Here is a 25,139-nt window from a genome sequence, read left to right on the forward strand (position 1 = left end):
GCCCGGACCTGCCGGGAATCGAACCCAGGTCACTTGCTCGTGAGGCAAGTGCTCTAACCACTGAGCTGCAGGACTCCAAATCTTCAAGGACACAGAAATATTATCTGCCCCATTGATTTATCTCAAATTACTCCGGCAATATAACAACACCCTCATTGAGCCAATGGGAAAAATAGATTTGCACAATTAATGAGGACTATGTACTTTGTGATAATTCAGCACAACACTCTGTCCCTACAGACCATAAGCAAATTGGCTGGTAAGGCATCAACTCAATCCCATGATTTCTCAGCAGTAGTCGAGGACACTAGATTGGAAAGGTTGGGTAATTCGATACTCACGGTGATGGAGCCCAGGTTCTGAAGTAGGCTTGAAGTGTAGCAAAGGGTAAGCGACTTTCCTCGTAGCACTGACAGAAAGTGACTCCAAACACAGCACATCATTTCCTATCGGGGGGAAATCAGGACACAGCCGAGTACAGACAAAAACTGAAGAGAACAGGTCCATAGCGCATAAACTACAAACTACTAAAGCTCTGTACGTGAGGACCTGGATCAAACATCTTCGAGAAAATCGGAAGCACTTCAGAATACATTGTAAAGTGAATTGATTGTATATTTTGCGTGTGAAAGTGTCTGCAAAAGGTGACATAGTGTGGTTTAGTGCAGCTGAAATCCTACCTTTGAAGAAACCACTTCGGTGTAACTGCTCAGAGTGTCCTCAGAGAATTTCGCCAACTGTGGGAGGAGAAATTGATCAGCCACTAAATCACATCATATAAGAAATTACCGATAGCGTGCGCGGTATACAAAGCTTTCCAGGTTATTATCACTCAGAATCAAACAGTTTTTTTTATTAAACTTTCCCAGATCAGGTTACCCACGGGAAAGCAATTCCCAAAAGAGATTAAGAGATTTTTGTTTTGATCAGTGCATCAGTTACAAGGTTAAAACGTGGATTTGTCCACAGGAAATAAACCATTCTATATTAAGTGCGATTTTATTTATTTCCAGTTCATAATCCCCATTTTTTGATGGTTATTACTTTGGCTTCTATCTGGCTGGTGATTCAGGTTGGTGTAAAGGGACCACATGTCCCATCACAGGAACACAGTTGGAAAGGTAGTGCTTTATCTGTCCACACCACTATTAACACAAAACCTTCAGTACAATTCTCCTTTAAGTCTATCCTGTGGACCGACGTTTCTTCGTATTGAGAGATGATCTTACCAGGCCAACGGGAGGCGCCTTGCTGAACTGCGCCAAGACTCGAGCCTCCCCATAAGCCGTGACGAGCACCCACATCACAGGGAAGAGCAAAGGGAGGATTGGCAATATGCCATTCACCTAAACGCAACACAGAAAGCGCTCATTACAATCGTGCGGTAAATACGTTCATTCACCTTTTCGGTGATGGGAGCCCCGGTTTGTAAATGATGACATGTCGCGAAGCCCGCACATCAAAACAGATCAACGATACTGTTGCTCTGACAGAAACCAATGTTGGAGCCCTGCATTATAGTAAAGACCTTTGAATTTACCTGAAGTTGGAAAAGGGCAATCTGCCAATTGGTGATTCCAGGAGCACGGAAGACAAACCGCACAGTGTTTGTAACCAGAAATACACCCTTTAAAACAAAACATATATGCAATGAGCAGCTGCCTCAGCAACCCAGTGGACAACCTATCATGCTGTAATGAAGCAGGAGGACTTCACCAGAAGCAAGTGATCAGAAGGCTGGCTAAACTTGCTATTATTTTACCTATATCGTCACACTGTATGAAATGCAAAGATTAGTTACTTACTAATTTGTGAGTAAAGTCTCCGTTGTTTAAAAAATCCATTGCGTTGAGTCAGCTGAAAGGGTGGCCAATCTGATCTGAGCTCTGCCCCTGCACTGAATGGTTACTGATCAGGCAGATAGATGGTCTCAAATGGATACAAACCTTCACAAGATTGCAGCGGCTGCACAACTTCACAGCATCCTGCTGCTCTACACCACATTACTGATTAATTAAAATTTCACCAAGGCACAAAGTGACAATGTCGCTTCATATACCTCTTGCATTGATTTTGTTTGTAGATAAGATGTCCTTGCTTTCCTTGCCTGGGATTGTAAAACGGTCCAATATTCCCCTCATATCAACTCAGTCGGACACAACAAGCCTCTCCCGAGTGGTGTTGGAAGAACAATCGTTTTAAAAACACAGCTGAACCCCACCACCCTGCCCTACCTGCTTGGAGGAGGAAGGTGTGCCCGGAGAAGGATTCCCATTTACCCTATTAAGGGAGCTTCAGCCCTAATCCTTACATAACTATTATAACCAATCTAAGACACAAATAATGAGTTGATTAAACACTTGATCTACCAGAACAACAGGGACGGTGTACTTCTCCATGGCAGTCTGCACTGTGTAGCGTTCATTGTCGAGCGCAGTCACAGGTCGGGAATGTGCCAGATCCAGGCTCCGTCTGCAAAACAAATCAGCCACAACACCTTACTGTAAATGTGAGATCACTGGCTAGAGCTACATGTGGGGGTGGGGGGGGGGGTGGGGAGTGAGATGTCCCCAATTCACATGATGGAAAACACCAGCTGATACATGCTAAATGTTCTCATGCTAACTGATGGTTCAATTTAGCTATATCAGCTTTCACAGAAGTTTCACTTTGCATTCATTCCCTTGACACTCCCCAAACATATTGGGAAGCGTGAAGGGTATGGAAGTAAGCCATGAACTATTAGCTAAGTCAGTTTATGGCAATACTGAAGGATCTTTTCTCATGTGTTGCCTCTTGTGCTTATGAATTTGCTGTTGCATACCTGACATTCTCGAGAACAGGAGTCCTCACTACTCTGAAGAGCCTGTGCTGCTGAGGGCTCTGAGGTCCCTTTTTCCCTTTTCCTCTGGGCGTTGGGGGAGGAGAGAAAGGTGGAAACAAATCTCCTGGCTCCAGGACTATATGCTCGTCGTCCTGCATCAGTCACAGGGAACAGAACAGACAAGAGAGGGAGAAAGTGGTTAATTTAAGTAGATGGACATCAGCTATTTTTAACACATAAGAAACAAGTCAGTCGGAGCAACACGTACATAATGAATGAGTCACCCCCCATGTTTATAATTTGCGTTATAAACAATTCAGTGCTCATATCATGGGCCTGCGTTGTAAACTGATCTCCTTTAGACACCACATTATGATGGAATATCAATGTTTACCTTAATTCCTCGTAGAGAAGCAAAGGACTCCTGACCAGGTCTAAGTGCAATGATGTCACCTTCTACCAATAAAGAGACGGGCAGGTTGACTAGACGCCCATCTCTGAAGGCCCAGTGCAGTGACCAGGATGGGGCGCAGGGCATGTAGAGGTCTGGGTATAACGTGTCCTCCCATCTCAGACCCTCACCGGCCTTTAGCGCTTCTGCAAATATAGATAAAAAAATGAATTCAGTTAGAACTAAACACTTTAATGTCTCACCTGAACACACGTGCTCAACTGGCACACCTGTGGAGTAACTGTGCAACAAACAGTCAGTGGCACTATCTATGGGACTGGGTTAGATCAACTCAACTGGACAAAAGTCAGAATCATATCTTTTTCATTACAGGTTATCATACAGAGAAAGGTGACCAACAAGTGACTAATGGGGGGGTGGGATTTCCTTGGCAACAAAATGTCGGAATGGAGTTAACCCTCTGTGGTGGTCTCACTAGTCCGGTTCCTGAGTAAGGAGGGTTTTCAGTAATGCAGGACACTACTGAAGACAGATCAGACAGACAGCAAGACTTGGAGAGGCAGAATAATCATTGGAGATAGGGATCCTTCTCACATAGCTCCTGTTAACCCTGCAAGCCAAAGCCCTAACGGGTAGGCTGGTCCTAGCTGGACAAGCAGTGGGAAGCTTCCTAGACAGTGCTTTCAATGGAATGCCAAGCATTTAGCTGGCTAAACTCCAACAGTTACCCCGATGCACATATTGGGGCATCCAAGCCTTATCTCTTGCTAACTTGCGCCTGATAGGATAAGGAAACCAGGGGAGCAAGTGCATTTTCTACTCCAGGCAAGAAATTCCCATGTGTAGGTGGGATGCACAGAACTCTGTTTGCCTTGGATACTTTTAAGCACAGTGATAGGTTTCTGCGTGTGTCAGACACCCGGCTGACCAAACAAAAACCCAGACGAAAGGAGAGCAAATACCACTGTGTTTGGCACTCACTGAAAAACCACTTACTGCTCTCACAAACTTACTGAGACTTCACTTTCTGACTTTCTAATCACCGATCTATCTGGCAGATACAAGTTTCAGAAGTACAGCAAATGCACTTGGGTTTTATTAATATTCTCGGATCGTACACTTGACACACTGGAAGGTTATTAAGACATTCTGGCTTGATAAGATTTTATAGTTCGGCTGAGCAACCAGGCTAGGCGTGGGAATTGAGACAATTTACTTCGGTTCCCGGCTTCCTCCAATTTATCAGCGCGCAGTTTATCCGGATTTATCTGTAGACAGTCTTGAAGGCCCCCCCCAACCCCCCAAAAAAACTGAAACTCACATCAGCCAAGCCAGTGAACCATAGTGTTAATCACTAAAGAGAAATGCTCAGCTCTAAACAAAGGAACTACTTGTTGGGAGTTTATTCACCGTTCAGTTTACTGACGATAGCTTGCAGCCTGGCCATGACCTCCTCCTTCTTCTGTTTCCCCTGTCGCCCAATTAGATGAAGATTGAGGAGGAGAAGCAGGAATAGTGCTGCTGCATTCACTATTGCACGTCCCTGGCTGACAAAGGAGAGTGGGGAAAGAAACACATACACATACATATATACATAAATTGGGCTTTGCTCTCAATAGAATCTCAATACAAGGCAACGATTACACACTAATAAATGGTTCAACTATAGGGCAAGGCCACACTAAAATATTTAATAATAAAAAAAGAACGATCCTTGCATTTGATATCGGGCCTGTAGAATCAAGAACGTCTCAAAATGCTTCACATGGTTTATGTGAAACACAGTGATTGTGTATTTCGTAGGCGAGCCCTGGCAATTAGTGAGCAGTAAATATCCTACAAACATTTGGTCATAGAGTGAATAACCAATTTTATCCGGAGGATTGTTGACCAGGAATAAACCCTTTCTCTTTGAACAGGCAGGCAGGACCTCGGTTTAACGTCTCATCTGAAAGACGGCAAATCTGATGATCCAGCACTGCATTGGAATATCAGCCAAGACCCCACAAGGAGCTTGAACCGACAAACTTTCCGATGCAGAGACAAGTAACTGAGCCAGACTGAAAACTATTTCCGAAGTAATTATGTTACTCAACCTGGGGGCACCCAAACTCCTTGTGACAGCTGCCGGATACTAATTTGGCTGTTGGCCAAATGTGTGGACATGAATTTAAAACATCACAATAACAGCTAAGAGCATGATGAGCTGTATACTTCCACCCTGTACGTTAAGCAAAAAAAAATTTGCACTGCCTGCTATCTTTTGGTTAATCTTGATCTCCTTATTCTATAAAAGAGGAAGTTTACTGATCTGAAATGCCACACTGTAACTGAGTCTTACAGTGATATCTTGGAGTTTTTAATGCCAAGTGTTTCTAAGACTGCTGGAAACAGGGAGCCTGGTAACGGACATTTTGTGCGTAGCTCACCCTCTTCAGTGGCATGCGAACTGGACAGAGGGTTGTGGGCAGATCGCCCAATAACAGTTATTTCCAAACCACTGACTCCAAAGATTCCTCATAAAATGTCTGCACCCAGGTCACTTCCCAGCAGTGTTGATTTGGATCAAGTTATATCACAAGCAGTAGCTTTCAAGCACAAATGTACAAAAATACACAAATGTAGAAAAAGAGAATGATGCTGGACAAGTATTTCACTTTTAGATGAAGACAGCCCACCTTTAGAGATTTGACAATGCAATACGCGGCAATGGAATTCAGCTGTGGGAACCAAACTCAAGCCCAAGCACTGTGTGTATGCGTGTGTGTGTGTCCGTGCTTGGGCAAGTTGTCATGCTTAATGTAACACTTCTCTTTGAAGATACTCTGGTGCGCAAACCCAACAGGGTCAAAGTGAGATGGGAAAATGTCACTTTTCCCATGAGAAACAGAGCAACAGCACCGCTAAAAACAGCGTGACGGAATAAAGAGGTCAAGGTTAACCAAAAGGCTAAGAGCAAATTCTCTTAAGACGCAAGAGAACCATTTCCCCTTCCCAAAGGTTTAGTGGAACAATGTTCTGAGGGGGAAGTAACGAGGTGGGTTGAAGGGTGGTTTTAAGACAAAGAGGGAGGGGATGAGCCATAGTTCCAGAGGTTTGGGACATAAATAGCTGCGGTCTCAGCTACCAACAGTGACGCAAAGGAAGTGGGAAACAAGCAACAACAACTTGTGTTTATATAGTGGCCCTCACGCAGGATAGCGACCCAGGATAGCAACATGCCCGAGTTAGCCAAACAGAAAGAGGAGTGAGGTAGAAGATTACAGACAGGGATTTCCACTATTCAGTGAGCTCTCTCTTACCTGCCTTCTGGCTGGCTCCCATAGCAGCACAGCAACAAGACGGCAGACAACAGCATGAGAGCTGCACCTGGCCAATGGAAGCTGGAGAATCGGCTGTTGTGGTAGAGGAAGCCCTTAAACCATTTATCCTGAAAAACAAAAGCAGACGTGAACAGACACCGTGCTGAGGAAATGCAAAACAAAGTCATGCAAATCGGGCGTACAGCACTGAACAAAACAGATGGGTTACCACTCGGCTATGCATACAGCATTATTACGCCAGGAAATCGATCCACCAATCAACTAACAACCGGGTTTCTACTTACTGCTAGGTAAACAGAGGCGTGTGGAGGAAGGAAACTTGCCTAATATGTAACCCACTACTGCAAATCAATCCAAAGCATCCTAATCCATTTCCTCAATCCTAGGTTGGTATTCAATCTATTTCATCACATGGAGGACACATCTCATCCCGTTTTTTGTTGATGTACTGGCCTCAGTACTACTACGGAGGGCACGTACCCACAAAACCACCAGTGGAACACTAAACTATTTTATTTTCAAATTTATTGCAGCCACCAATCTCTCTCCCCCCCAAACTCACACAAATACAAGAGTAAGAAGGACAGGGTCAGTTGCTCCGTTTCCGGTCATTGCTGTACCTTCCAGGGCATGTTCTTCTTGCGCTGCTTCTGATGTTCTTCCAGAATGGCAGTGAGCTGGTCACGTAGGACCATCAGCGCCTGCTTGGTGGAAAGACCCAGGTTTGTACTCATCTCATCCTGTGCAAGAAACACAACAGAAACATTTCATTTAGGTCCATATCTCACGCTGTCAAAACAGAACAAAGATACTTGGAACTCATCGAGCCTCAGCTGTCATACGTCCTTGGCTTCTAGGTGCCCCGCTCATTATTTTAGTGAAGCGTCTCTCCACAAGAGGGTGGGGAGGGAGAGTGGAGGCCTTAAGAACATCTTAAGAACAACCCCATTTCCCACTATCACAGAGGACAATGCATCAATACTCCCAGTACCCCCAATACTCCCACCATTTGGTGGCAATCTTACCGTTACATTTCATGGTTTTGCTTAAAATATAATGAACGCAGAATGTGCAAAAGTCTGGGTTTTTTCTCCAGCAAAGAAGCATCACATTCCCACGAAGGTACATTCCCTGTACCTTACAAATCTATCTGTGTGAACGTGTAAAGTCACTTACAAGAGTGATCTGTTTCCCATTAGAGAACAGGTCAAAGTCACTGGGCTAAACAAGCAACTACTGCACATTCTGAAAATAACAAGCATTTTTTAAAAAAAAGTTTTTGAATGACGTCAATGCTTGTAAAGCACAGAGCAATCATTCTGGTGTGTACCTGCACATTAATGTCTGAGTTACAACAAGATTAGGTGTCAGCAAGTACAGACAACTCACACCGAGACTTCAATGTGACATCACCTTACACGCAAACAGACTTAGCATCTGGGCAGAACAGATTACTTTGCGATCCCAGAGACTTTGTGCAGGGAGTGAGAGAAAAACACACAGATTCTCTTTCTGGATATTCGTGTTCATACTATCAGAGGAGAGCTTTTTGGCAAGAATGCAGCGTACTTGGATTCTGTCAGTTTGGCTCAGTTTTTAGCGCTCTCGCCTCTTGGTCAGGAGTTTACAGATCTAAGGCCCACACTAGTACTCGAGTTAATAATCTTTCCAGTTGGGGGAGCTCTGCTCTATTGGAGGTCCCATCGTTCAGGAGCAAAGTTGAGCCAAGACTCTGTTCATACTGGGCCCCAAATAGATATTAAAAGATCCCATGGCTTGATATCNAAAAAAACAGCAGGTAGTTCTTCCAGAATCACGGCTAAATATTACTTTTCCATCCAAAATCACAGCATAAAAAAGCCAAATTAAATTGGGCATTTATCTCACTGCTGTTTCTGGGCGAGCTGTTGATGCAGATGAGTTGCTGGGTTAGTTTTGCAATAGTTACGACACTTTGGTAACTCAATTTGCACTTTGAAATGTTTCAACGTGACAATATTAAATATCATTTTTTTTGAAAATCACTAAAAACTCTTTCCATAGATGCTGCCTGATCTGCTGAGGGTTCCCAGCGGCTTCTGTTTTTATTACCCATCTGAAACATCCAGATTTGAAAGCATTCCAAAAACATAACACATTTGCGAATATTTCTTGGCCCTCGTCAATGCCATTAATAATTTGCATAATTGCAGTACTGTGAAAAACCAATTTGAAATTCAAAATAAAAACCCACCAATTTCTCCTTTGAGTACATCTAATAATAAAGTTGCTCATGCTTCCCAGCATCTACTTTATCATTCAGGAACAGAAAATTCTCACAGAAATCTCACACGTCAAGGCAAGGAGTAACAGATACATCCAGTGCAAAGGAGCAGAAATATCCTGTTGAAGGAAATGCATATCGCAGCACAGATTCCAATCTATCTGAATGAAGAAAGTGGTGTTTGCAGTTCTGTGAATTGGACTGAGGTCTCCATTGTTACAGCCCCAGGAAGGATTGAAACATACACAGACGTAATTAAACAAAGCCCAGTGCATCGGCATTGGATTGCAGCAACACCCATAATAATAATAATCCTTGCATTTGATATAGCGCCTTATCACGTCTTTGAGACGTCTCAAAGCGCTTGGCAGGACATACTGTAAAGTGAATTGACTGTATATTTTGTAGGTGAAACCTGGCAGCCAATTGCGCACAGCATAATCTCTTGTTGCAGCCGTATAAAAGTTCCAGTCCCAATGTGCTTAGCAGGAACGCCACACGGATTCGCTATGCTCAGTTAAAAAGCTTACGTTGAACTGGAATATTTCCTCTAAGCACCTCTCTTTCCTACTGACACCTTTAATTTTAACTGGTTTCATTATCAGTCACGTAAGTAGGATCCGAAATCAGTAAACTAGCAGCAGCCGTTCCGACGAGTCCATTTATTGAACACTATTGATTATAGAAATAATCGGCCCAGACCAAAACCATTCAATGTACAGACTGCACAGTATCTGGATCCTGTGTGGATTAAATCAAAGAGAGGGAAAAAAATGCTTCTTGAAAAAACTTGGAAAGAACTTCACACTCCTCTTCCTTTTCCTTCTACACAAAAACCTTGATCAGCATTTAATCCCAATTCACAACACTGGAGTGATTTCTCTTCCCTTTCCACGGCAGATATTTATAGCACTGTTTCTCACTTTGAAGTTGCTTTTGCACAGCGCCAGTTACTGATGGCAAAATGACGGTTCTTCTTAATGTTATTAAGGAATGAGGTATGCGAACCTGCCCTTTAAACCATCACAATCCTTTGATTCTTTTAGATAGATTATTATTAGTATTATTATAGTTATTGTAGGGCATAAAGCAATGTCACCCAGAATCCATTAAGCTACTAAAAAGTGCATATTTCAATCAGCACCAACTGAGACTGCAACATTTCATCTCACTGGCAATACTAAGTTCTACTGTAATAAGACACTTCCAGGACACGGTTTGACGTGAAATATGAGCACGGTTGCTGGGATAATTAGGCAGCCCGGATTTGCATTCACAGTAACCTGATCTACTACATCAGTTATGAGTTGCTGTGATAATCGAGGGTTTAGCCACCACTATAAATCCCCCAAATGAAATTAAACCCCATTATAATAACAACAACAAAGCTTGGGATCTTTGTGATCAATACAACTCAGTGATGTGCTCAGCTGGGTATTCACCCTCCAAACCACTGAAAAGCTGGTTATTTTCTATGATAGCGTGCATTCATAACAATAATAATTATTGTATTTGATATTGCGCCTTATCACGTCTTTGAGATGTCTCAAAGCACTTCACACAATATACTGTAAAGTGAATTGGCTGTATATTTTGTGGGCGAAATGCGGCAGCTAATTGCACACAGCAGTGTCCCACAAACAGTGGATTAACCAAATTATTCTACATTTATCTTTCTTACATTGAAGGGGTATTAGCAAGAGTAAAGTATATTGGTTAGTTAAAATTTAGACATGGAGTCCTCCATTCTCATTGCTTTTAAAACTCAAGTCAAATTAGGAACTAGCCATAAAACCTGAGAAAATCTGCGTGCAAACAGCATGAGAAGCTTATTGGCCTGCCTTTACAGGGAATTCTAATGGATCAGGGACGAAAAGCACAGAAACCTCCAGAATTTCATAGACGCAATGTGCCAGACTCCTTCCGAGCACTGTTGCAGTAATTTGGCACGGTTAACTTAACGCAGTCTTATAGGATGGGAGAGCAAGTCTAATGCAGTGCTTTGTTCAGGAATCGGAGAGAGAAAAAGCAAATAAACCTCCAGAATCTCATTTGACTTTGTACGCCAGCTAAACAGTATTTACTTAAGTAAGCTAGATTTACTGAATGGACAGTGTGTCCACAAAATACTAATGAAACTCACCGAGCAGCTTTGGAGTGGGGATAATGTCCATTTGAAGATTTTTAACTAACGATAAAAATAGTACATTAACACTCACAGCCTCTAACACAAGAGTACCGCAGATTCTTCACATACAATAAATATTCCTGAACAAAACACTGCAGAACACTATATCAGACTTGTCCTCTCGTCCGACAGACAGCATTAATCTAACAGTGACAAATTATTGCAACAGTGCTCCAAAGGAGTTTAATGCATTTGTTCTATGAAAATACCGTCTCCCACAAACAACAGCATGAACAGTAGCTAAATAGCCACATACATCGAATTCTCACAGGAGTTAAAAACATTTACGGACATTTGTTTAGAATTCCACTAAAGAATGCGTGAAAGCACTTACTTGCAGCTTGGGACATCGACGAAGCTTCGTTGCAACTGCACTCACTTCTCTGAACAGCATTGTCCAAATATGCGCTGAAGATTAAAGATACGGAAGGGACGATTTTCTCACAAGCTCAGCCCAGGCAGGCAGGGCAGGCAGAGATAGCGCCTCCGTCATATACAACCGCAGTCAGCTGCTTGTGGTCACGTACACGATGGGCTCCTTACCAGCGACCACACATACTGTGATCATCCATTCTGCACACAGCTCTTTGGTAAGGACTTTAGCTACAGTTGAAAGAAAATTTTTCTGACACTCCTCTCAACATATTGCACTAACTGGAACAGCAGTATAACAGTATACACCACATTAACTATGTGTATGCCCTCTGTGGTGCTTTATGGATTAATTTCCACTTGTCTTTAGGTAATTAAACATTAAAATTTGATAGTTATGTACGAATGTATGACGACAGATGTTTTAAATCTACAGCTATCCGGGTAGAAGGTTCCACATCCTCACAACCCTGTGTGTGAATAAACTCTTTCTGACCACAGTTAACTGTCTCGCCTCTGAGTTTAAGGCTCTGCCTCTTATAATGGATCCTTCGCCTTTACCGGAGGGCAGAGTTGTCCACTATCTAACCAGATAATTCGAGGAAGTTTTACAAAGTAGGGAAAGGTACAGTTGGTGGCGCTGCAATGCAGGTTGTTCACATCTTTAATGGCTTCCCCTTCCTCTGGTGAAAGCCTTCAGTTCTTCTTCAGTGTCTTCCCAAATGGCACAAGTGAGATTTGGAAATCAATGCGTGGGCCCGCAGGCATAAACCTACATTCATTATACATCTCCACGGGCTAAGTAATTACCAAATGAAAGACACACTTGAATTTTTATCTTATGTGGTACAAGCTTGGTGTGAAATTCCTTCCTCCTTTTACAGCGAGGCTATTTTAAATCTGGTGGGGTCGGGGGGGGGGGGGAGAAAGAAGTGGAGGGAAGAAAGGAAAATATATACAAGCAGAAATTGCTGTGCACAAATAGGGACACTTTAAAGGCTGCTGCAGTGTTTATCCATGAAACCTCTCGACAATGTTAAAAATGCAACCTTCGCAGAAAAGCTTTTCTTTTGCAGGTAAACAGGATCTCGATGGCAAAAAACTGCGGCAGACTGGATTTCTGCTGCCAAATGCAAGGCTCCCACTTGGCTGGTTTGTAAAATTAAAAGGTCATTGAGAAAAGAAAGAGGAGATTTGCCAAGCTTGCAAGAAGAGATATGGCAACCATTGACTGACCATAGATTACACCTCTGCAATTGGCCCACAAAATAGACAGTCAATTCACTTCACAGTAAATATGGGGAAGCGCTTTGAGACGTCTCGAAGAATTGATAAGGCGCTATGTCAAATGCAAGGATTATTATCATGATTATTTACTTTAGCATAACATAACTCTGTCTGTCATGCACCTTGGGACGTCCTTCCGATGTTAAAGACGCTATACAAATGTAATTTTGTTGTTGCTGTTGTTTAAGGTTAATGGACATTTGGAGTCAATCCAGCATTGTCCGACAGTATGCTTCATCATCAAGCAACGCTGAACAATTGTGTGATATCTACACCGGCTCAAACCCATCCCAGCACTCACACCATTAGCAGTTATCATACTGGTATTATGTAGCTCAAAACGCGCCCTCTGGACAAGCTTTGAGTGAATAAGATCAATCCTTTGTATTACTGAGTGGTTTTTCACAGCTCAAGTGGATGCAGTATAAAAATTTCACACACTTATCATTACGCTTTAGTAAAATACCAGTGACTCACAGCCTGGAGTTGGAGAGGAAACCATTAGTGTGCAAATAAACTGCTTGTGTGTTACTGCTGCTTCTGAATCCATCGACCATTTAATTTCTTAATTAACACAAAGCTCACTCTGCAGATTCCAAGCCTCGGAGGGTCTACTCTTTCATTTAATAGTTTTGCATCCTATGTGGTATCAAACCTTACAGTAGGTGTTTCTACGCGTAAGCGCTCAGTTGAGTCCTGTAGCTTAGTGATTAGAGCACTTGCCTCGCAAGCGAGAAATCTGGGTTTGATTCCCGGGCAGGGCGAAATGTTGGGCAAGTTTCCTTACTCCATATGCCTCGGTTTACCTAACAGTAAGCAGGAACTCGGTTGTTAGTCGATAGCCAGATCACTTTTCCGAGGGGAATAAGCCCTTCAATAAAAAAAAGAATTTGGTCACTCAATCCACGACTGTATGTGGGACACTGCTGTGTGCAATTGATTACTGCTTTTCGCCCACAAACATACACTCAATTCACTTTACAGTATATCCTGTGAAGCGCTTTGAGACATCTACAAGATGCGATTAGACGCAAGAATTATTGTTATCATTATAAGATATAAAAGGATAATCTGCATCCTTGCAGAGGATCATCTCTGCTGGATTACTGCGCACACATTACTACTTATTTTAATAAAAACAAAATACCGAACCAAGCACACTCCACTGCTGCTTTTCTGAAACAATGATTTATTTAACAGCAAATAGATTCTACGCAATGGATTCAGATGTCAAACCATGAGCACAAAACTAAAGTGTTTTATAATCATCTGCATCCTAAGATTAGCTGACAGCTTTAGAGAAAATCCACAGCATTCTCTAGTACATTGGGAAATAGTTCACACGAGTTACTCTAGCCTCTTCTAGTACCTTTCGCAACTGGGCATAATCCAAGAACAGGTTGGAACGCTCATAGGCAATGCTTCTTCCACCTCCAGCCTTCGTCCTCTTTTCCCCTTCTCTCACCCCATCACATCATCACATAGATTTACAACAGCACAAGAAACAGGCCACTTGGCCCAACCAGTCCGTGCCTGTGTTTATACTCCACTCACTCCTTACTCTCCCCCACACCCTTCACAATTCACTAGGTAAACAATGGTGTGAATGGAAGTAAAACCACACACCCCATTGGCATCCAAATTGCCCTCCCACAGTCCAGGAAGGCCTGATGTCAATGCCCTTGGGAAGAGGCGATAGATATCTGCACACCCTGTTCCAGGCGAAGTGGAGCTGCCCGTACTGAGGGGAGTTGGAATTAATGGTGGAGGTGTATTAAGATGGAGGTAGACAGGGATGTGCTCATTTGCTGCGCTTTGGGGTGAGGAGGAAGGAGAGGAATAGAGAAGGCATGAGGGGCTTGAAGAATCAAACTACATGAGTCCTGTAGTGGTTAGAGCACTCGCCTCGCAAGCGAGAGACCCGGGTTCGATTCCCGGCAAGGCCAAACCTTGGGCAAGTTTCCTTACTCCACGCGCCTGATAATAACCCCTCAAGAAAAGTAGATAAATAATAATTTGGTCACTCTATCCACGACTTTGTGCCTTCAATTGGCTGCCGCGTTTCACCCACAAACATACGGTCAATTCACTGTACAGTATGTCCTGTAAAGCGCTCGGAGACGTCCGGAAGACGTGATCAAACGCAAGGATTATCATTGATTATAATCGCGGAAATTTACACCACGGAAAGGAGGTCATTCAGCCCATCAGGGTCTGCGCCGGCTCTCACAGCGTCCATTCAGTTCCAGTGCTCCGGCCCATCCCTACGCCTCCGGGTTCCGGCCACAGTCGCTCCACCTCGCAGTGCCCCCCGTGAGGCGAGCGCCAGCCGTCTGGACCACGTGACGAGGGCATGGACCACGGCACGCGTCGCGGTCGCGGATGCGTTATACCGCGGGGGCACCGCTCCTCTGCCCCCACCGCCCCCTCCCCCCCACACACCGGCCCTCCCTACCCCCCACACACCGCCCCCACACACACCGCCCCCACACACACACACACACCGCCCCCACACACACACACACCGCCCCCCCACACACCGCCCCCCACACACACCGCCCCCACACACACCGCCCCATTGGGGGCTCGCACGCACGTCCATTGTGGGGGTGGTAGGGGTGCACATCCTAAGGGGGGGGGGGGAGGGGGGAGGTGCACGTCCCTTTACGTCCTCACGTCCCTTTACGTCACCCTCACGTCCCCCCTCACGTCCCCTCCCCCACACGCCGGGCGGGAAGGCCCCGTTACCTGACAGTTGGGCCGCGGCCTGTCCATGGCGGCGGCGGCGGCGGCGGCGCGGGGGAAGCCGTGGAGCACGGAAGCCGTGCCCGGAGCCGCGGCGGCGCTGCCCACATGAGGGCCCCGTCCCTTCCCTTCCGCCCGTCAGTCCCTCCCCTCCCTCGGCCGCCGGCTCCGCACTCACGCTCTGCGCCTGCGCGGCCCTCACCGCACGCTCTGCGCCTGCGCGGCCCTCACCGCACGCTCTGCGCCTGCGCGGGGGCTGGCCGGCTTCCCGCGCCTGCGCGTTCCGCCCTCGAGCCGGAGAGGCCCCTGTCTGCGCCTGCGCGGCTCTCTCACTCACCTGTGTGAGGGGGTTGGGTGGGGTTCAGGTTGACAAGAGCCCCCTGGGGTGGGGGGGGGGGGGAGGGGGAGGGGGTCACTGCTGGAGTCTGATCGGCTCGTGTCGCCTTCGCTCACTCGACCCACGACCGACCCGTCTGTGGGGGGTGTGGGGGGCGGCGACGCCTCTGTGCACGATTGGCTGCCGCCTTTCGCCCACAGAAACGCACAGTCACTACGCTTCGCGGTACGTTCTCTGTGAAGCGCCTTTGAGACGTAATGAGGCGCTGTAGCGAATGCACGGATTATTACTATTGTTACTATTATTATTACATCGTGCCTTCAGCTCCCCTCTCGCCCATCTCCCCCCTCCTCGCTCCCTCCCCTCCCCTCCCCCTGACCATCTCCCCCCTCCTCGCTCCCTCCCTCCCTCCCCTCCCCCTGACCATCTCCCCCCTCCTCGCCCCCTCCCTCCCCTCCCCTCCCACTGACCATCTCCCCCCCTCCTCGCTCCCTCCCTCCCCTCCCCCTGACCATTCCCCCCTCCTCGCTCCCTCCCTCCCCTCCCCTGACCATTCCCCCCTCCTCGCTCCCTCCCTCCCCTCCCCCTGACCATCTCCCCCCTCCTCGCTCCCTCCCTCCCTCCCCTCCCCCTGACCATCTCCCCCCTCCTCGCTCCCTCCCCTCCCCTCCCCCTGACCATCTCCCCCCTCCTCACTCTCTCCCTCCCCTCCCCCTGACCATTCCCCCCCTCCTCACTCCCTCCCCTCCCCTCCCCCTGACCATCTCCCCCCTCGCTCCCTCCCTCCCCTCACCTCCCCCTGACCATTCCCCCCCCCAAGGCTCGGGTCCCGACCCAACTGTCCAGCGCCTTGGGATGTCCTCCCGACGTGAAAGGCGCTCTATAAATGCAATCTTGTTGTTGTTGTTGTAGAAGTAAAGGCTGCTTTTTTTCACGTCTTACGAGGTAAAGCGAGGCTCGGATCCACCAGGGTACCTGTTCCGGCCGTCGACCAGTCAGCTGACGTGTAGAGTGTGGGGTGTGTTAATCGTAGCATCAACAGTAAGGCCTCGGATGTGGAGTTTGAATCCACAATTTTGTGACCTGGACCCAAGAGTGCTACTAACTGAACCAGGCTGACCCCCCCCCCCCCACCCCACTATGACTTATAGGGTGCGGGACGGAGAGATTTGGCAGGATTATGGAGACACAAACTTGTTGTCTTGAGCTGAGTGGCATTGCGCGGTGACGCGATGAGCTGGAAATATGCACAGACAGGTCCCGAGACCCTAATGACAGTGGAGAGATAGGCTCCTGACATCTGCATCTCGAACCATAACCATCAACCCACAAATCAAGGGAACCACAGGGTTGAACACTCATCCTCATCGTATAATTTCCTGAGGACAACATTTCCAATTGCAGCCAAAACACTTACCAATCGGGAAGCAAAGGAAGCTGAGGAGGAGGCCTCTTTGGGAAGGGTGCAAGGCGAAGGCGAGAGATTTCCAGAGATGGGGGCAGAGTGACTGAAAGCTCAGCCGCAGACGGCGGGACAGTGAAGGGGTGAGCGAACCATGCGATAAGTCCGACTGGGCCGGGCAATCATATAGCAGGAGTTCACTGAGGTATGCAGTGACTGTAAAACATTCACCTTGAAGATCAACATCAACCTGTGCTGGTAACCAGGCAACAATGCTGCCGAATAGGTCCCCGTATCCAGTTTATCCTCATCGTGGGGTCTGTCGCAATCACATGGAACCCAAACTGGTAGCTTCTGAGCAAAGAAGCTTCGGAGTTCCTTCCGTCCGCTGTTATTTTTGACTTCAATGTTCTTCCCTGAATGCGGGCCACAGTTCTATTGTGTCTGTGGTTGCAACTGTCATTCCGTTTCTGTCCACGTAACACCAGCCTTTTGGGAATACTGGACTAAGGCTGTGCTTTTATAGCCTGACTAGACTAGTTTACACAACCACCGATAGACGGTCAGTCACTCACTCACCGGCTGAGCACACAATGAGCTGTTTGTGGCGACGCACTATGCCTTTTAGAGTTTGCGAAACAGCAGGATGGTAACTGACATCTTTTCGGTCGAGCATAGTGTTTTTCAGAAGTGTCCTCTTTCAAATCAGATGTTATAAATAATAATCCTCGCATTTGATTATAACACCTTATCATCCCATTGAGGGCTGATGCAGGGCTTGGACCCACAACCAACCTTACATCAAATTTAAGCCAAGTCCTGTCGAATCCCTTGGGACTGCTTGAAAAGAGAAGAGAGTGTTTTTCTCCTGGAGTCCTAGCCAACAATCCACCAGATACAACTGGTCACTCACCTCCTGGCTATTTGTGGGATATTGCTTTTTGCAAATTGGCTGCACTTTACAGCAATTCTCTGCGAAGTTCACTGTATTAAATGCAAGGATTATTATTGTAGAACAGAAGGGCACTGCCAGAGTGTGAAGCTAAACACTTGCTCTTGAGATAACACTTTATTACATTGAAATGGTTCAAAGTGCTTCTCACACCTTTGAAAGTGTAGGAACCGTTTTCATTCAGGCAAACACGGTAACTAATGTGTTGCCAGGAAAATGCCGCAAACAGAAACAACAACAGTTTACATTTATATGGCGCCTTTCACGTGGGGAGGATGTTCTCAAAGCGCTGAAAGCAATGAGGTAGATGAATGAACGGTGAATAAAAATTTCTCTCTTTGAACGTTCATCCTTCCCCTCTCCTCCCCCCCACCCCCAACTCATCTCGGGTGCCCAGCGAACAGCATCAAGTGCTTTTAAACATCCTCCCGATGTGAAAGGTGTTGGTAATGTAAATTGTATTGTAATACTTCTGTTCCTGCAGCACAGAATCCAAAACTGTTATAACACGGCGATTCGACTTTTCACCCACAAAATACACAGTCACTCCACTTTATAATATATCCTGTGAAGCGCTTAGAGACGCCTCAACTATGTGATAAGGCGCTAAATCAATTTATTATTATGAGGCCAACAGAGACAGCAGCTGAAGGGGATACAGATCCTACACTACTGACTAATAACCTGCAGGTGGCAATAGCAGCCCAGTGTTGCAAAGGGACATTTAAATAAAAGAATAATCCTTGCCTTTGCCTTTTATGTCGGGAAGACATCTGTAAGCGCTTCCTGGGATTTACAGTAAAGTGTAATCACTGTGTATTTTGTAGGCGAATAATGTAGGCGTTTAATAACACACACATTTTACAATAACAGTGGGGAAAATTAAACACAGCGTCAGTCACCTCGATAAACAACAGAGGGCACTTGCTCATCCGAATAATATGGTCTCTTTCTGTCTCTCTGTGAAGTGCCTTGCATTTAATCCAGAGAATCCTCTTCACAGCAGGTCCAGCAATTTCCTTTTAATAATACAAGTAATAATCACCCTTGCGTCTGAAACATCGTCTTATTACATTGTTGAAACATCTCAAAGCGCTTCACAGGGATTACTGTAAAGTGTAGTGACTTGTTGTGATGGATAACTCCCGTCACTGCTTTTTATGGTCATTGGCGCTCAACCTGCGTCTATAGAGGAGCAGATTTTTTTTTGGGGGGGTGACTCGATAAAAGTGTCACAATCAAGGGATCCCAGTGTCACTATTAATGGGGTTTAAATCAATCCAGATACAGCCATTAAACAGGGTGCTGCTCGTGAAGATTTACTGGGTCTGGAAATGCAAGGGAACTGGATGAACGTTAAAATTGATAGTCTCTTTGAGCTCCCAGTCTGGGCTGACGTTCCATTGTCAGCCGGAGTTGTTCGGCTTGTCTGTTGCAGAGTAAACCCCATGACAATTAGGAGCAAAAAGAGGCCATTCGGCCCTCGAGCCTGGTCTAACATTATACTAGGTGAAGGCTGACCTTTGTGATCACACCCATTCGCTGCCTCCTTCCCTTTTATCTCTCTCAGGCGTCAGTCAAACTATTTATTTACATAGACGCCCATGAAAAAATTATACCAATTGTTTAATTTGTGTTGATATCAAGCCTTACACCATTGCAGTCATTCATTTGCACCCACTCACAGACTAAAAACACTTCATCAAGATCACAATAATTACCCCACAGGGATCACATCAGTGAATGCTCACGCTCTGCACACAAGATTACAGAGATTGCGTCTTACTGACACAGTGAGTGCAGGTTAAACTGCTGACAGCTCTCATCTCACACTGCCGTCTTAGCTCTGCCAGAAAGTGCAGCAAAACAGCCTCACACTCACACTCGTCAGCACCTTTTGCCTGGGGTGGTCATCTCAAAGGGCTTCCCATTCAGGCTGATTACTGGGCAGGTAACAAAATAGGGGCTATTCAGGGCCTCAACATCTCTGCCCTGCCTGGTTTACCAAAACACAGTCCATCAACAATAACAACAACAAATGACATTTATACGGCATCTTTCACGTCGGGAGGACGTCCCAAGGCTCTGGACACTCGACGATTTGGACCCGAGCTGGGGTTGGGATCAGGAGGAGTGGAGGGCACGGAGGGTAGGGGTAGGAGGGTGACCGAAGGCACAGTCGAACAGGAGGGTCTTGAGATGAGCCTTGAAGAGGGCAACGGAGGAAGAGAGGCACAGGGACTGTTGGGATGGAGTTCCAGAGGGTCGGGGCACAGAGGCTGAATGCCTGACAGGCAATGTTGGCGTGGGTCGGGTGGGGGGACGTGGATCAGGGGTAGAAAGGTTAGTTGAGGGTCAAACAAGATGGCAAGGTTCTGGACTGGTTCAGTGAACTGTAGAATGCATCCATGGATGGTGACGCTGCCAGCGCCGGAGTTTAATGAAGCAAGACTCGCTCCTACGGCCGCACAGCTAGTGACAGAATATGCTCACAGGAGGCAGATGTGCAGTGGCTTAGTCAGTGCGTCTCTGAGTGCCTTCTCTCTCTCTCTCTCTCTCTCACCAGCTAAACCCGAGTAGAATTGACACCAGAATCTGAACTCGTTTACATTTTCTTTACCAAAAGAAAACCGCCAACTGAGCCGAGCGTGACACAGTTTTCGGAGTGGAACTCGCGGCTGATTTACGATAAAGGCGATAAAGCTTATTCCAGTGACACAAACGCCTTTGACACTGTTCGCTGGGGAACGAGCAGAGAGAGGCACCAGCTACCTGGGGCAGTGTGTGCTGCTCGGAGGGCAATGTCTGATCACACGCTCACTCACCCTCTCTCGCTCTCTCGCTCTCTGTCACGCTAGCCAGCAGCATGCGCCCTCGGTGATTTCCTTTCTCCAAAGCGTCCGTCAGCCAGTGCCAGAGACATCCCATGTGACAACTCGCTGGACCTCAATGACACAGGGAGAGGAGAGTGGCCCAGATACGAAGGCTTAGCCTCACAGAAGCAGCCCCATCGCCCAAACCACTGATCGAGGCTGAAAAAAGCTAACCTGGCATCAGCCATCTTCCCTGTCGCAACCTCACCACTCGCTGATGGGCTGTCACTCGCTGTGTGTTTCTCTTCAAGTTCACTCCGCGTCTGTGTGTGTGTGTGTGGGGGGGGAGGGGGAGTGGAGATGTGTGCGTGAGTGTAAGTGTGTGAGTGTGTGTGACTGCTGAGGAGGAGGAGTGGGAAGGGTGGAGACAGACTGGGTGCTCCTAGAATCATAGAATCCTACAGCACAGAAGGAGGCCATTCGGCCCATCATTCCTATGCCAATTCTTTGGAAGAGCTACCCAATCAGTCCCGCTCCCGCACTCCTTCCTCTTTCCTGATCTCATCCTATATAAATCTCTAAAATATCGCAGTGGGAATTTGAGTGCTGAAATGTGAATAATTACATCACAAGTTCACACGAGAGGTTCAGATGAAGAAGATTATTATTATTATTAATAAAACCCTTTGGCCCATTTAATCTCAGCCTCATCCATCCGGTATACTATATGTGTGTGGAGTCCTGCAGGGTAATAGTTAGAGCACTCGCCTCACAAGCGAGAGGACCCAGGCTTGATCCCTGGACAGGGCGACACCTTAGGCAAGTTTCCTTAATTATGAACCCGGTTATTAGTCGATCGTCGGATCACTTTCCTGGTGTAATAATCCCTAAAAAAAAATGTGGTCACTCAGCACTCAGTCCACGACTGTTTGTGGGACATTGCTGTGCTGCTGAGTTTCACCCAGAAGCTATACAGTCAATTCACTTGACAGTGAATCCTGTGAAGCGCTTTGAGACGCCTCGAAGACCTGATCAAGCGCTGTATCAAATGCAAAGATTCTCATCATTAGTGTTACTATTATTATTTCCGTAAGCGCAGGAGAATGACACGTGGGGATCTGAACTGGATGGTTACACTAACAGGCACTTGTGCTGGGAGTGGGGAGAGGGACGAGGTCAGCGAACACTGGGCCGAGCAAGAATTTAGGACAATGCCTGCAGCTGCCCCTTGGTTGGGGGCTGGTGCGATCACAGCGTGTAAAATCAGCCTGAGCTTCTCTCTGCCGCTCACACAGCGACGGTGTATAAACCGGCTTTGCTCCAGTCGGCTCCGACACAGAGATTGGGTTTATTGTGAGCAGATCCATGAGCTATAAGCTTGGAAAGGCTGGGGGATGGAGATACTGTTTATGCGCTGATTCCCGAGTACTGTGCACACGCGCACCGATTTTGAATTCAGTCTGTGTTTCGTTGTGGTGCCCGAGAGAGACGGCCTGACTCCAGCCCTGTGAGGGACAATATAAAATCATCCTTTTACTTCTTTGACCTTAACATCAAGGGGATCAGCTGTTTATGGTCCCTTTTACTGCAATAAACACCCGGGTTAGTTTACGGAGTCTTGTCTATTCGGTCTGGCCAGGCCGGAGCGCGATGGAGAGAGAGAGGGGGGTGACAGCCAGCAGGTGATCTGCCTTTAAAAATCATTTGTTTTTTAAGCCACTGAATTGGAACAAATTCAATCATCCATGCTGGGTTACTGCCTTCTGCGTCACTGGCTTATTTGCATCTTTATTGCCTTAGTTATGGTTTTCAGGGCATGAGGGACAGAATCTGCTCACTACCAGTCTGCAGAATAGAAGAGAGAGAGAGAGAGAGGGACAGAGAGAGTGAGGCGAGCTGGTGAAATGGAGCTGTGGAGAGGTAGATGAGGTGTAAAAAGATGGACAGATAGAGGGAGAGGCAGCTGGAGAGAGGAAGGTGTGGGGGTGGGGTTGGAAAGAGAGAAAAGGCAATTAGAACGACAGAATGAAATGGAGATAAAAAGGAAATGAGACTGAGAAAGAGAGACTGTGTAAGGAGAGACAGAGACAAGGAGAAATAGGAGAGACGGAGGCAGACAGATATTAAAACACTGATAGAGAGTCACAGACGGGCAGAGAGACAAAGAGACAGGGACCGAAAGAGGTAGTGAGACAGACATGGAGTGAAGTAGAGGAACAGAGCTGGAGAGACAGAGACAAATAGAGAGACAGAGGCAATAGCCCTGCTGGGTGGCAGGTGAAGGGTGTCAGCCCGTGAGTCAGTAGCTCATGTGCCCAGAGCGTAAAATGAAATGCTAATGACTTCCCCTCCCCTCCCCGCAGCCCCCCCCACCCCCCCCCCCCCCAATCTCCTGTCACAGCGAGTGAGCGCGAAGATGTCTCATCATTTGTAACTTCACCGTGTTATTCATTAGGAAACGCTTCATTTTTTTCCTTCCGTCCTGTCAAGGGCAGAGCCAGTGACTGTCACCATCTCTTGCCAGCGGATTGCAACCAAAGCACTAGAGCTCCCCGCTGCCGTACAATGATAATAACAAGACCTAATCCTTAAGCGCTCACAGATGCTACCCCACGTGAAAGGCACAGCAGAGTGGTCCAGGAGGACAAGGAAGCAGGAGGGAGCCCTGGTCACAGAGAGAGACAGAGAGAGAAAGGACGTCATTCGTGACTTTGACGTGCGCTGTTTCTGCACTGTGGGCAACAACAACAACATCAACAGCCACACATGACACTGAAGCAGGGTCTTACATGGCGGGAGGACGTCCCAAGGCGCTGGACAGTCAGGGATTTGGACCCGAGCTGGGGTGGGGGGGGGCAGGGCGGAACCCAGACTCGAGGGGCTTGAGGAGGGAGTGTGGGGGGAGAGGTTGTGAGCGAGGTTGATTTGCAGCAACGCATTCCAGAACTTTGGCCAGGAAAAGGAAGTAGGAAAAGGGCCGGTGGTATTTTAGGATGTGTGTTTTTGTTGTTGAGGAGGGGAGTGATGACAGCGGTGTTGAGGGAGAAGTGGGGAATGGGGAGCGGGGGACGGAGCCTGAGGAGAGGGAGGGGGCAGAGGAGGGGGTCCGCGGCGGGGGTGGGGGCAGAGGAGGGTGGGGTGTTGAGTGACCAACAGGGCTGGGTGGAGAATGGGTCGAAGCAGCAGATGGTGGGCGATGATGGTAGCTGAGAGGGAGGAAGGAAAAATGGGGTTAAAGGAATGTAGGGTGGAGGCAGTGGTGGAAGGAGTAGATAATGTACAAGGCATGTGGGGGGTGGTTGGGGGGGTGATAGGGGGAGGAAGAGGAGACAGCCAGGTGAATGTTTTCTATCGTTGAGATGAAGATGTCCAGGACCTCTCTCTTCACACTTGACACAATCACAATACAGTAAGTTCTGTATCCGATGTGAAAGGTGATGTATCAAATAGAAACACAGAAGCAGGAGGAGGCCATTCAGCCCCTCGGGCCTGTTCCGCCATTCTATTAGATCATGGCTGATCTGTACCTGACGTCCGGTTACCCACCCTTGTCCCATATTCCTTAATACCCTGACCTAACAATGGATTATTATTCCTCCAGGCTGGAGAGTGAGAGAGGTGTTGGGAGGTTGTGCGAGGCTTTGTTTGGAGGGAGCGTGCGTGCGTGTGTGGATGACTATGGCTGTTACGAGTAACCTTGAAACCTGCGAGAAGCAGGAAGGGTGACAAGCAAAGTGTGAAAGCTCAAGACAGCCGATCTGTCATCGTATCTCCGTCAACGGCCAGCGAGCGTGTGACGGGAGTGATAACATCAACGCGTCTCCGCGCTCCAGTGGCTGACACGAGTCTGTCACACCGAGCGAGTGCAAAGATGTCTTGTCGTTTGTAACTCCGCGATGTTCTTAATTAGGAAACGATTCATTTTACAATTCCGTACTGTCAAGGGCAGAATCAGGGACTGTCACTCTGCCAGGGGATGGCAGTCAAAGCACCGGAGATCCCAACACAGTGATAATAATCTTGGGCAAGTTTCCTTACTCCACACAGAGCCTGATAATAATCCCTCAAAAAAAAACAATAATAAAATTGGTCACTTCAATCCAAGGCTGTTTGTGGGACACTGCTGTGCGTAATTGGCTGCCGCGTTCGCCCACAAATATACAGTCAATTCACTTTACAGTGCGTTCTGTGAAGCGCTTTGGGACGTCCTCCCGACGTGAA

At 47.0% G+C, this 25,139-nt stretch overlaps 1 protein-coding gene across 1 annotated transcript in view; it reads right to left on the reverse strand.

The window, feature by feature from the left end:
• tmem94 (transmembrane protein 94) overlaps positions 1-15,433 on the reverse strand; it is a 30,038-nt gene extending 14,605 nt beyond the window's left edge. The window contains exons 1-11 of the mRNA XM_042342407.1: positions 15,418-15,433; positions 7,180-7,299; positions 6,539-6,666; positions 4,647-4,783; positions 3,219-3,421; positions 2,825-2,976; positions 2,370-2,472; positions 1,541-1,627; positions 1,230-1,346; positions 681-737; positions 342-446 (exon numbers count right to left, since the gene is read on the reverse strand). Of these exons, the coding sequence (XP_042198341.1) occupies positions 342-446; positions 681-737; positions 1,230-1,346; positions 1,541-1,627; positions 2,370-2,472; positions 2,825-2,976; positions 3,219-3,421; positions 4,647-4,783; positions 6,539-6,666; positions 7,180-7,293 (1,203 nt within the window). The 5' untranslated portion in view covers positions 7,294-7,299; positions 15,418-15,433. The remainder of the gene's footprint in view (positions 1-341; positions 447-680; positions 738-1,229; positions 1,347-1,540; positions 1,628-2,369; positions 2,473-2,824; positions 2,977-3,218; positions 3,422-4,646; positions 4,784-6,538; positions 6,667-7,179; positions 7,300-15,417) is intronic.
• Between the last annotated feature and the right edge of the window lie 9,706 nt (positions 15,434-25,139).

The sequence above is a fragment of the Callorhinchus milii genome, unplaced genomic scaffold (assembly GCF_018977255.1).
Source record: "Callorhinchus milii isolate IMCB2004 unplaced genomic scaffold, IMCB_Cmil_1.0 Scaffold20, whole genome shotgun sequence".
In the NCBI taxonomy this organism is placed as follows: domain Eukaryota; kingdom Metazoa; phylum Chordata; class Chondrichthyes; order Chimaeriformes; family Callorhinchidae; genus Callorhinchus; species Callorhinchus milii.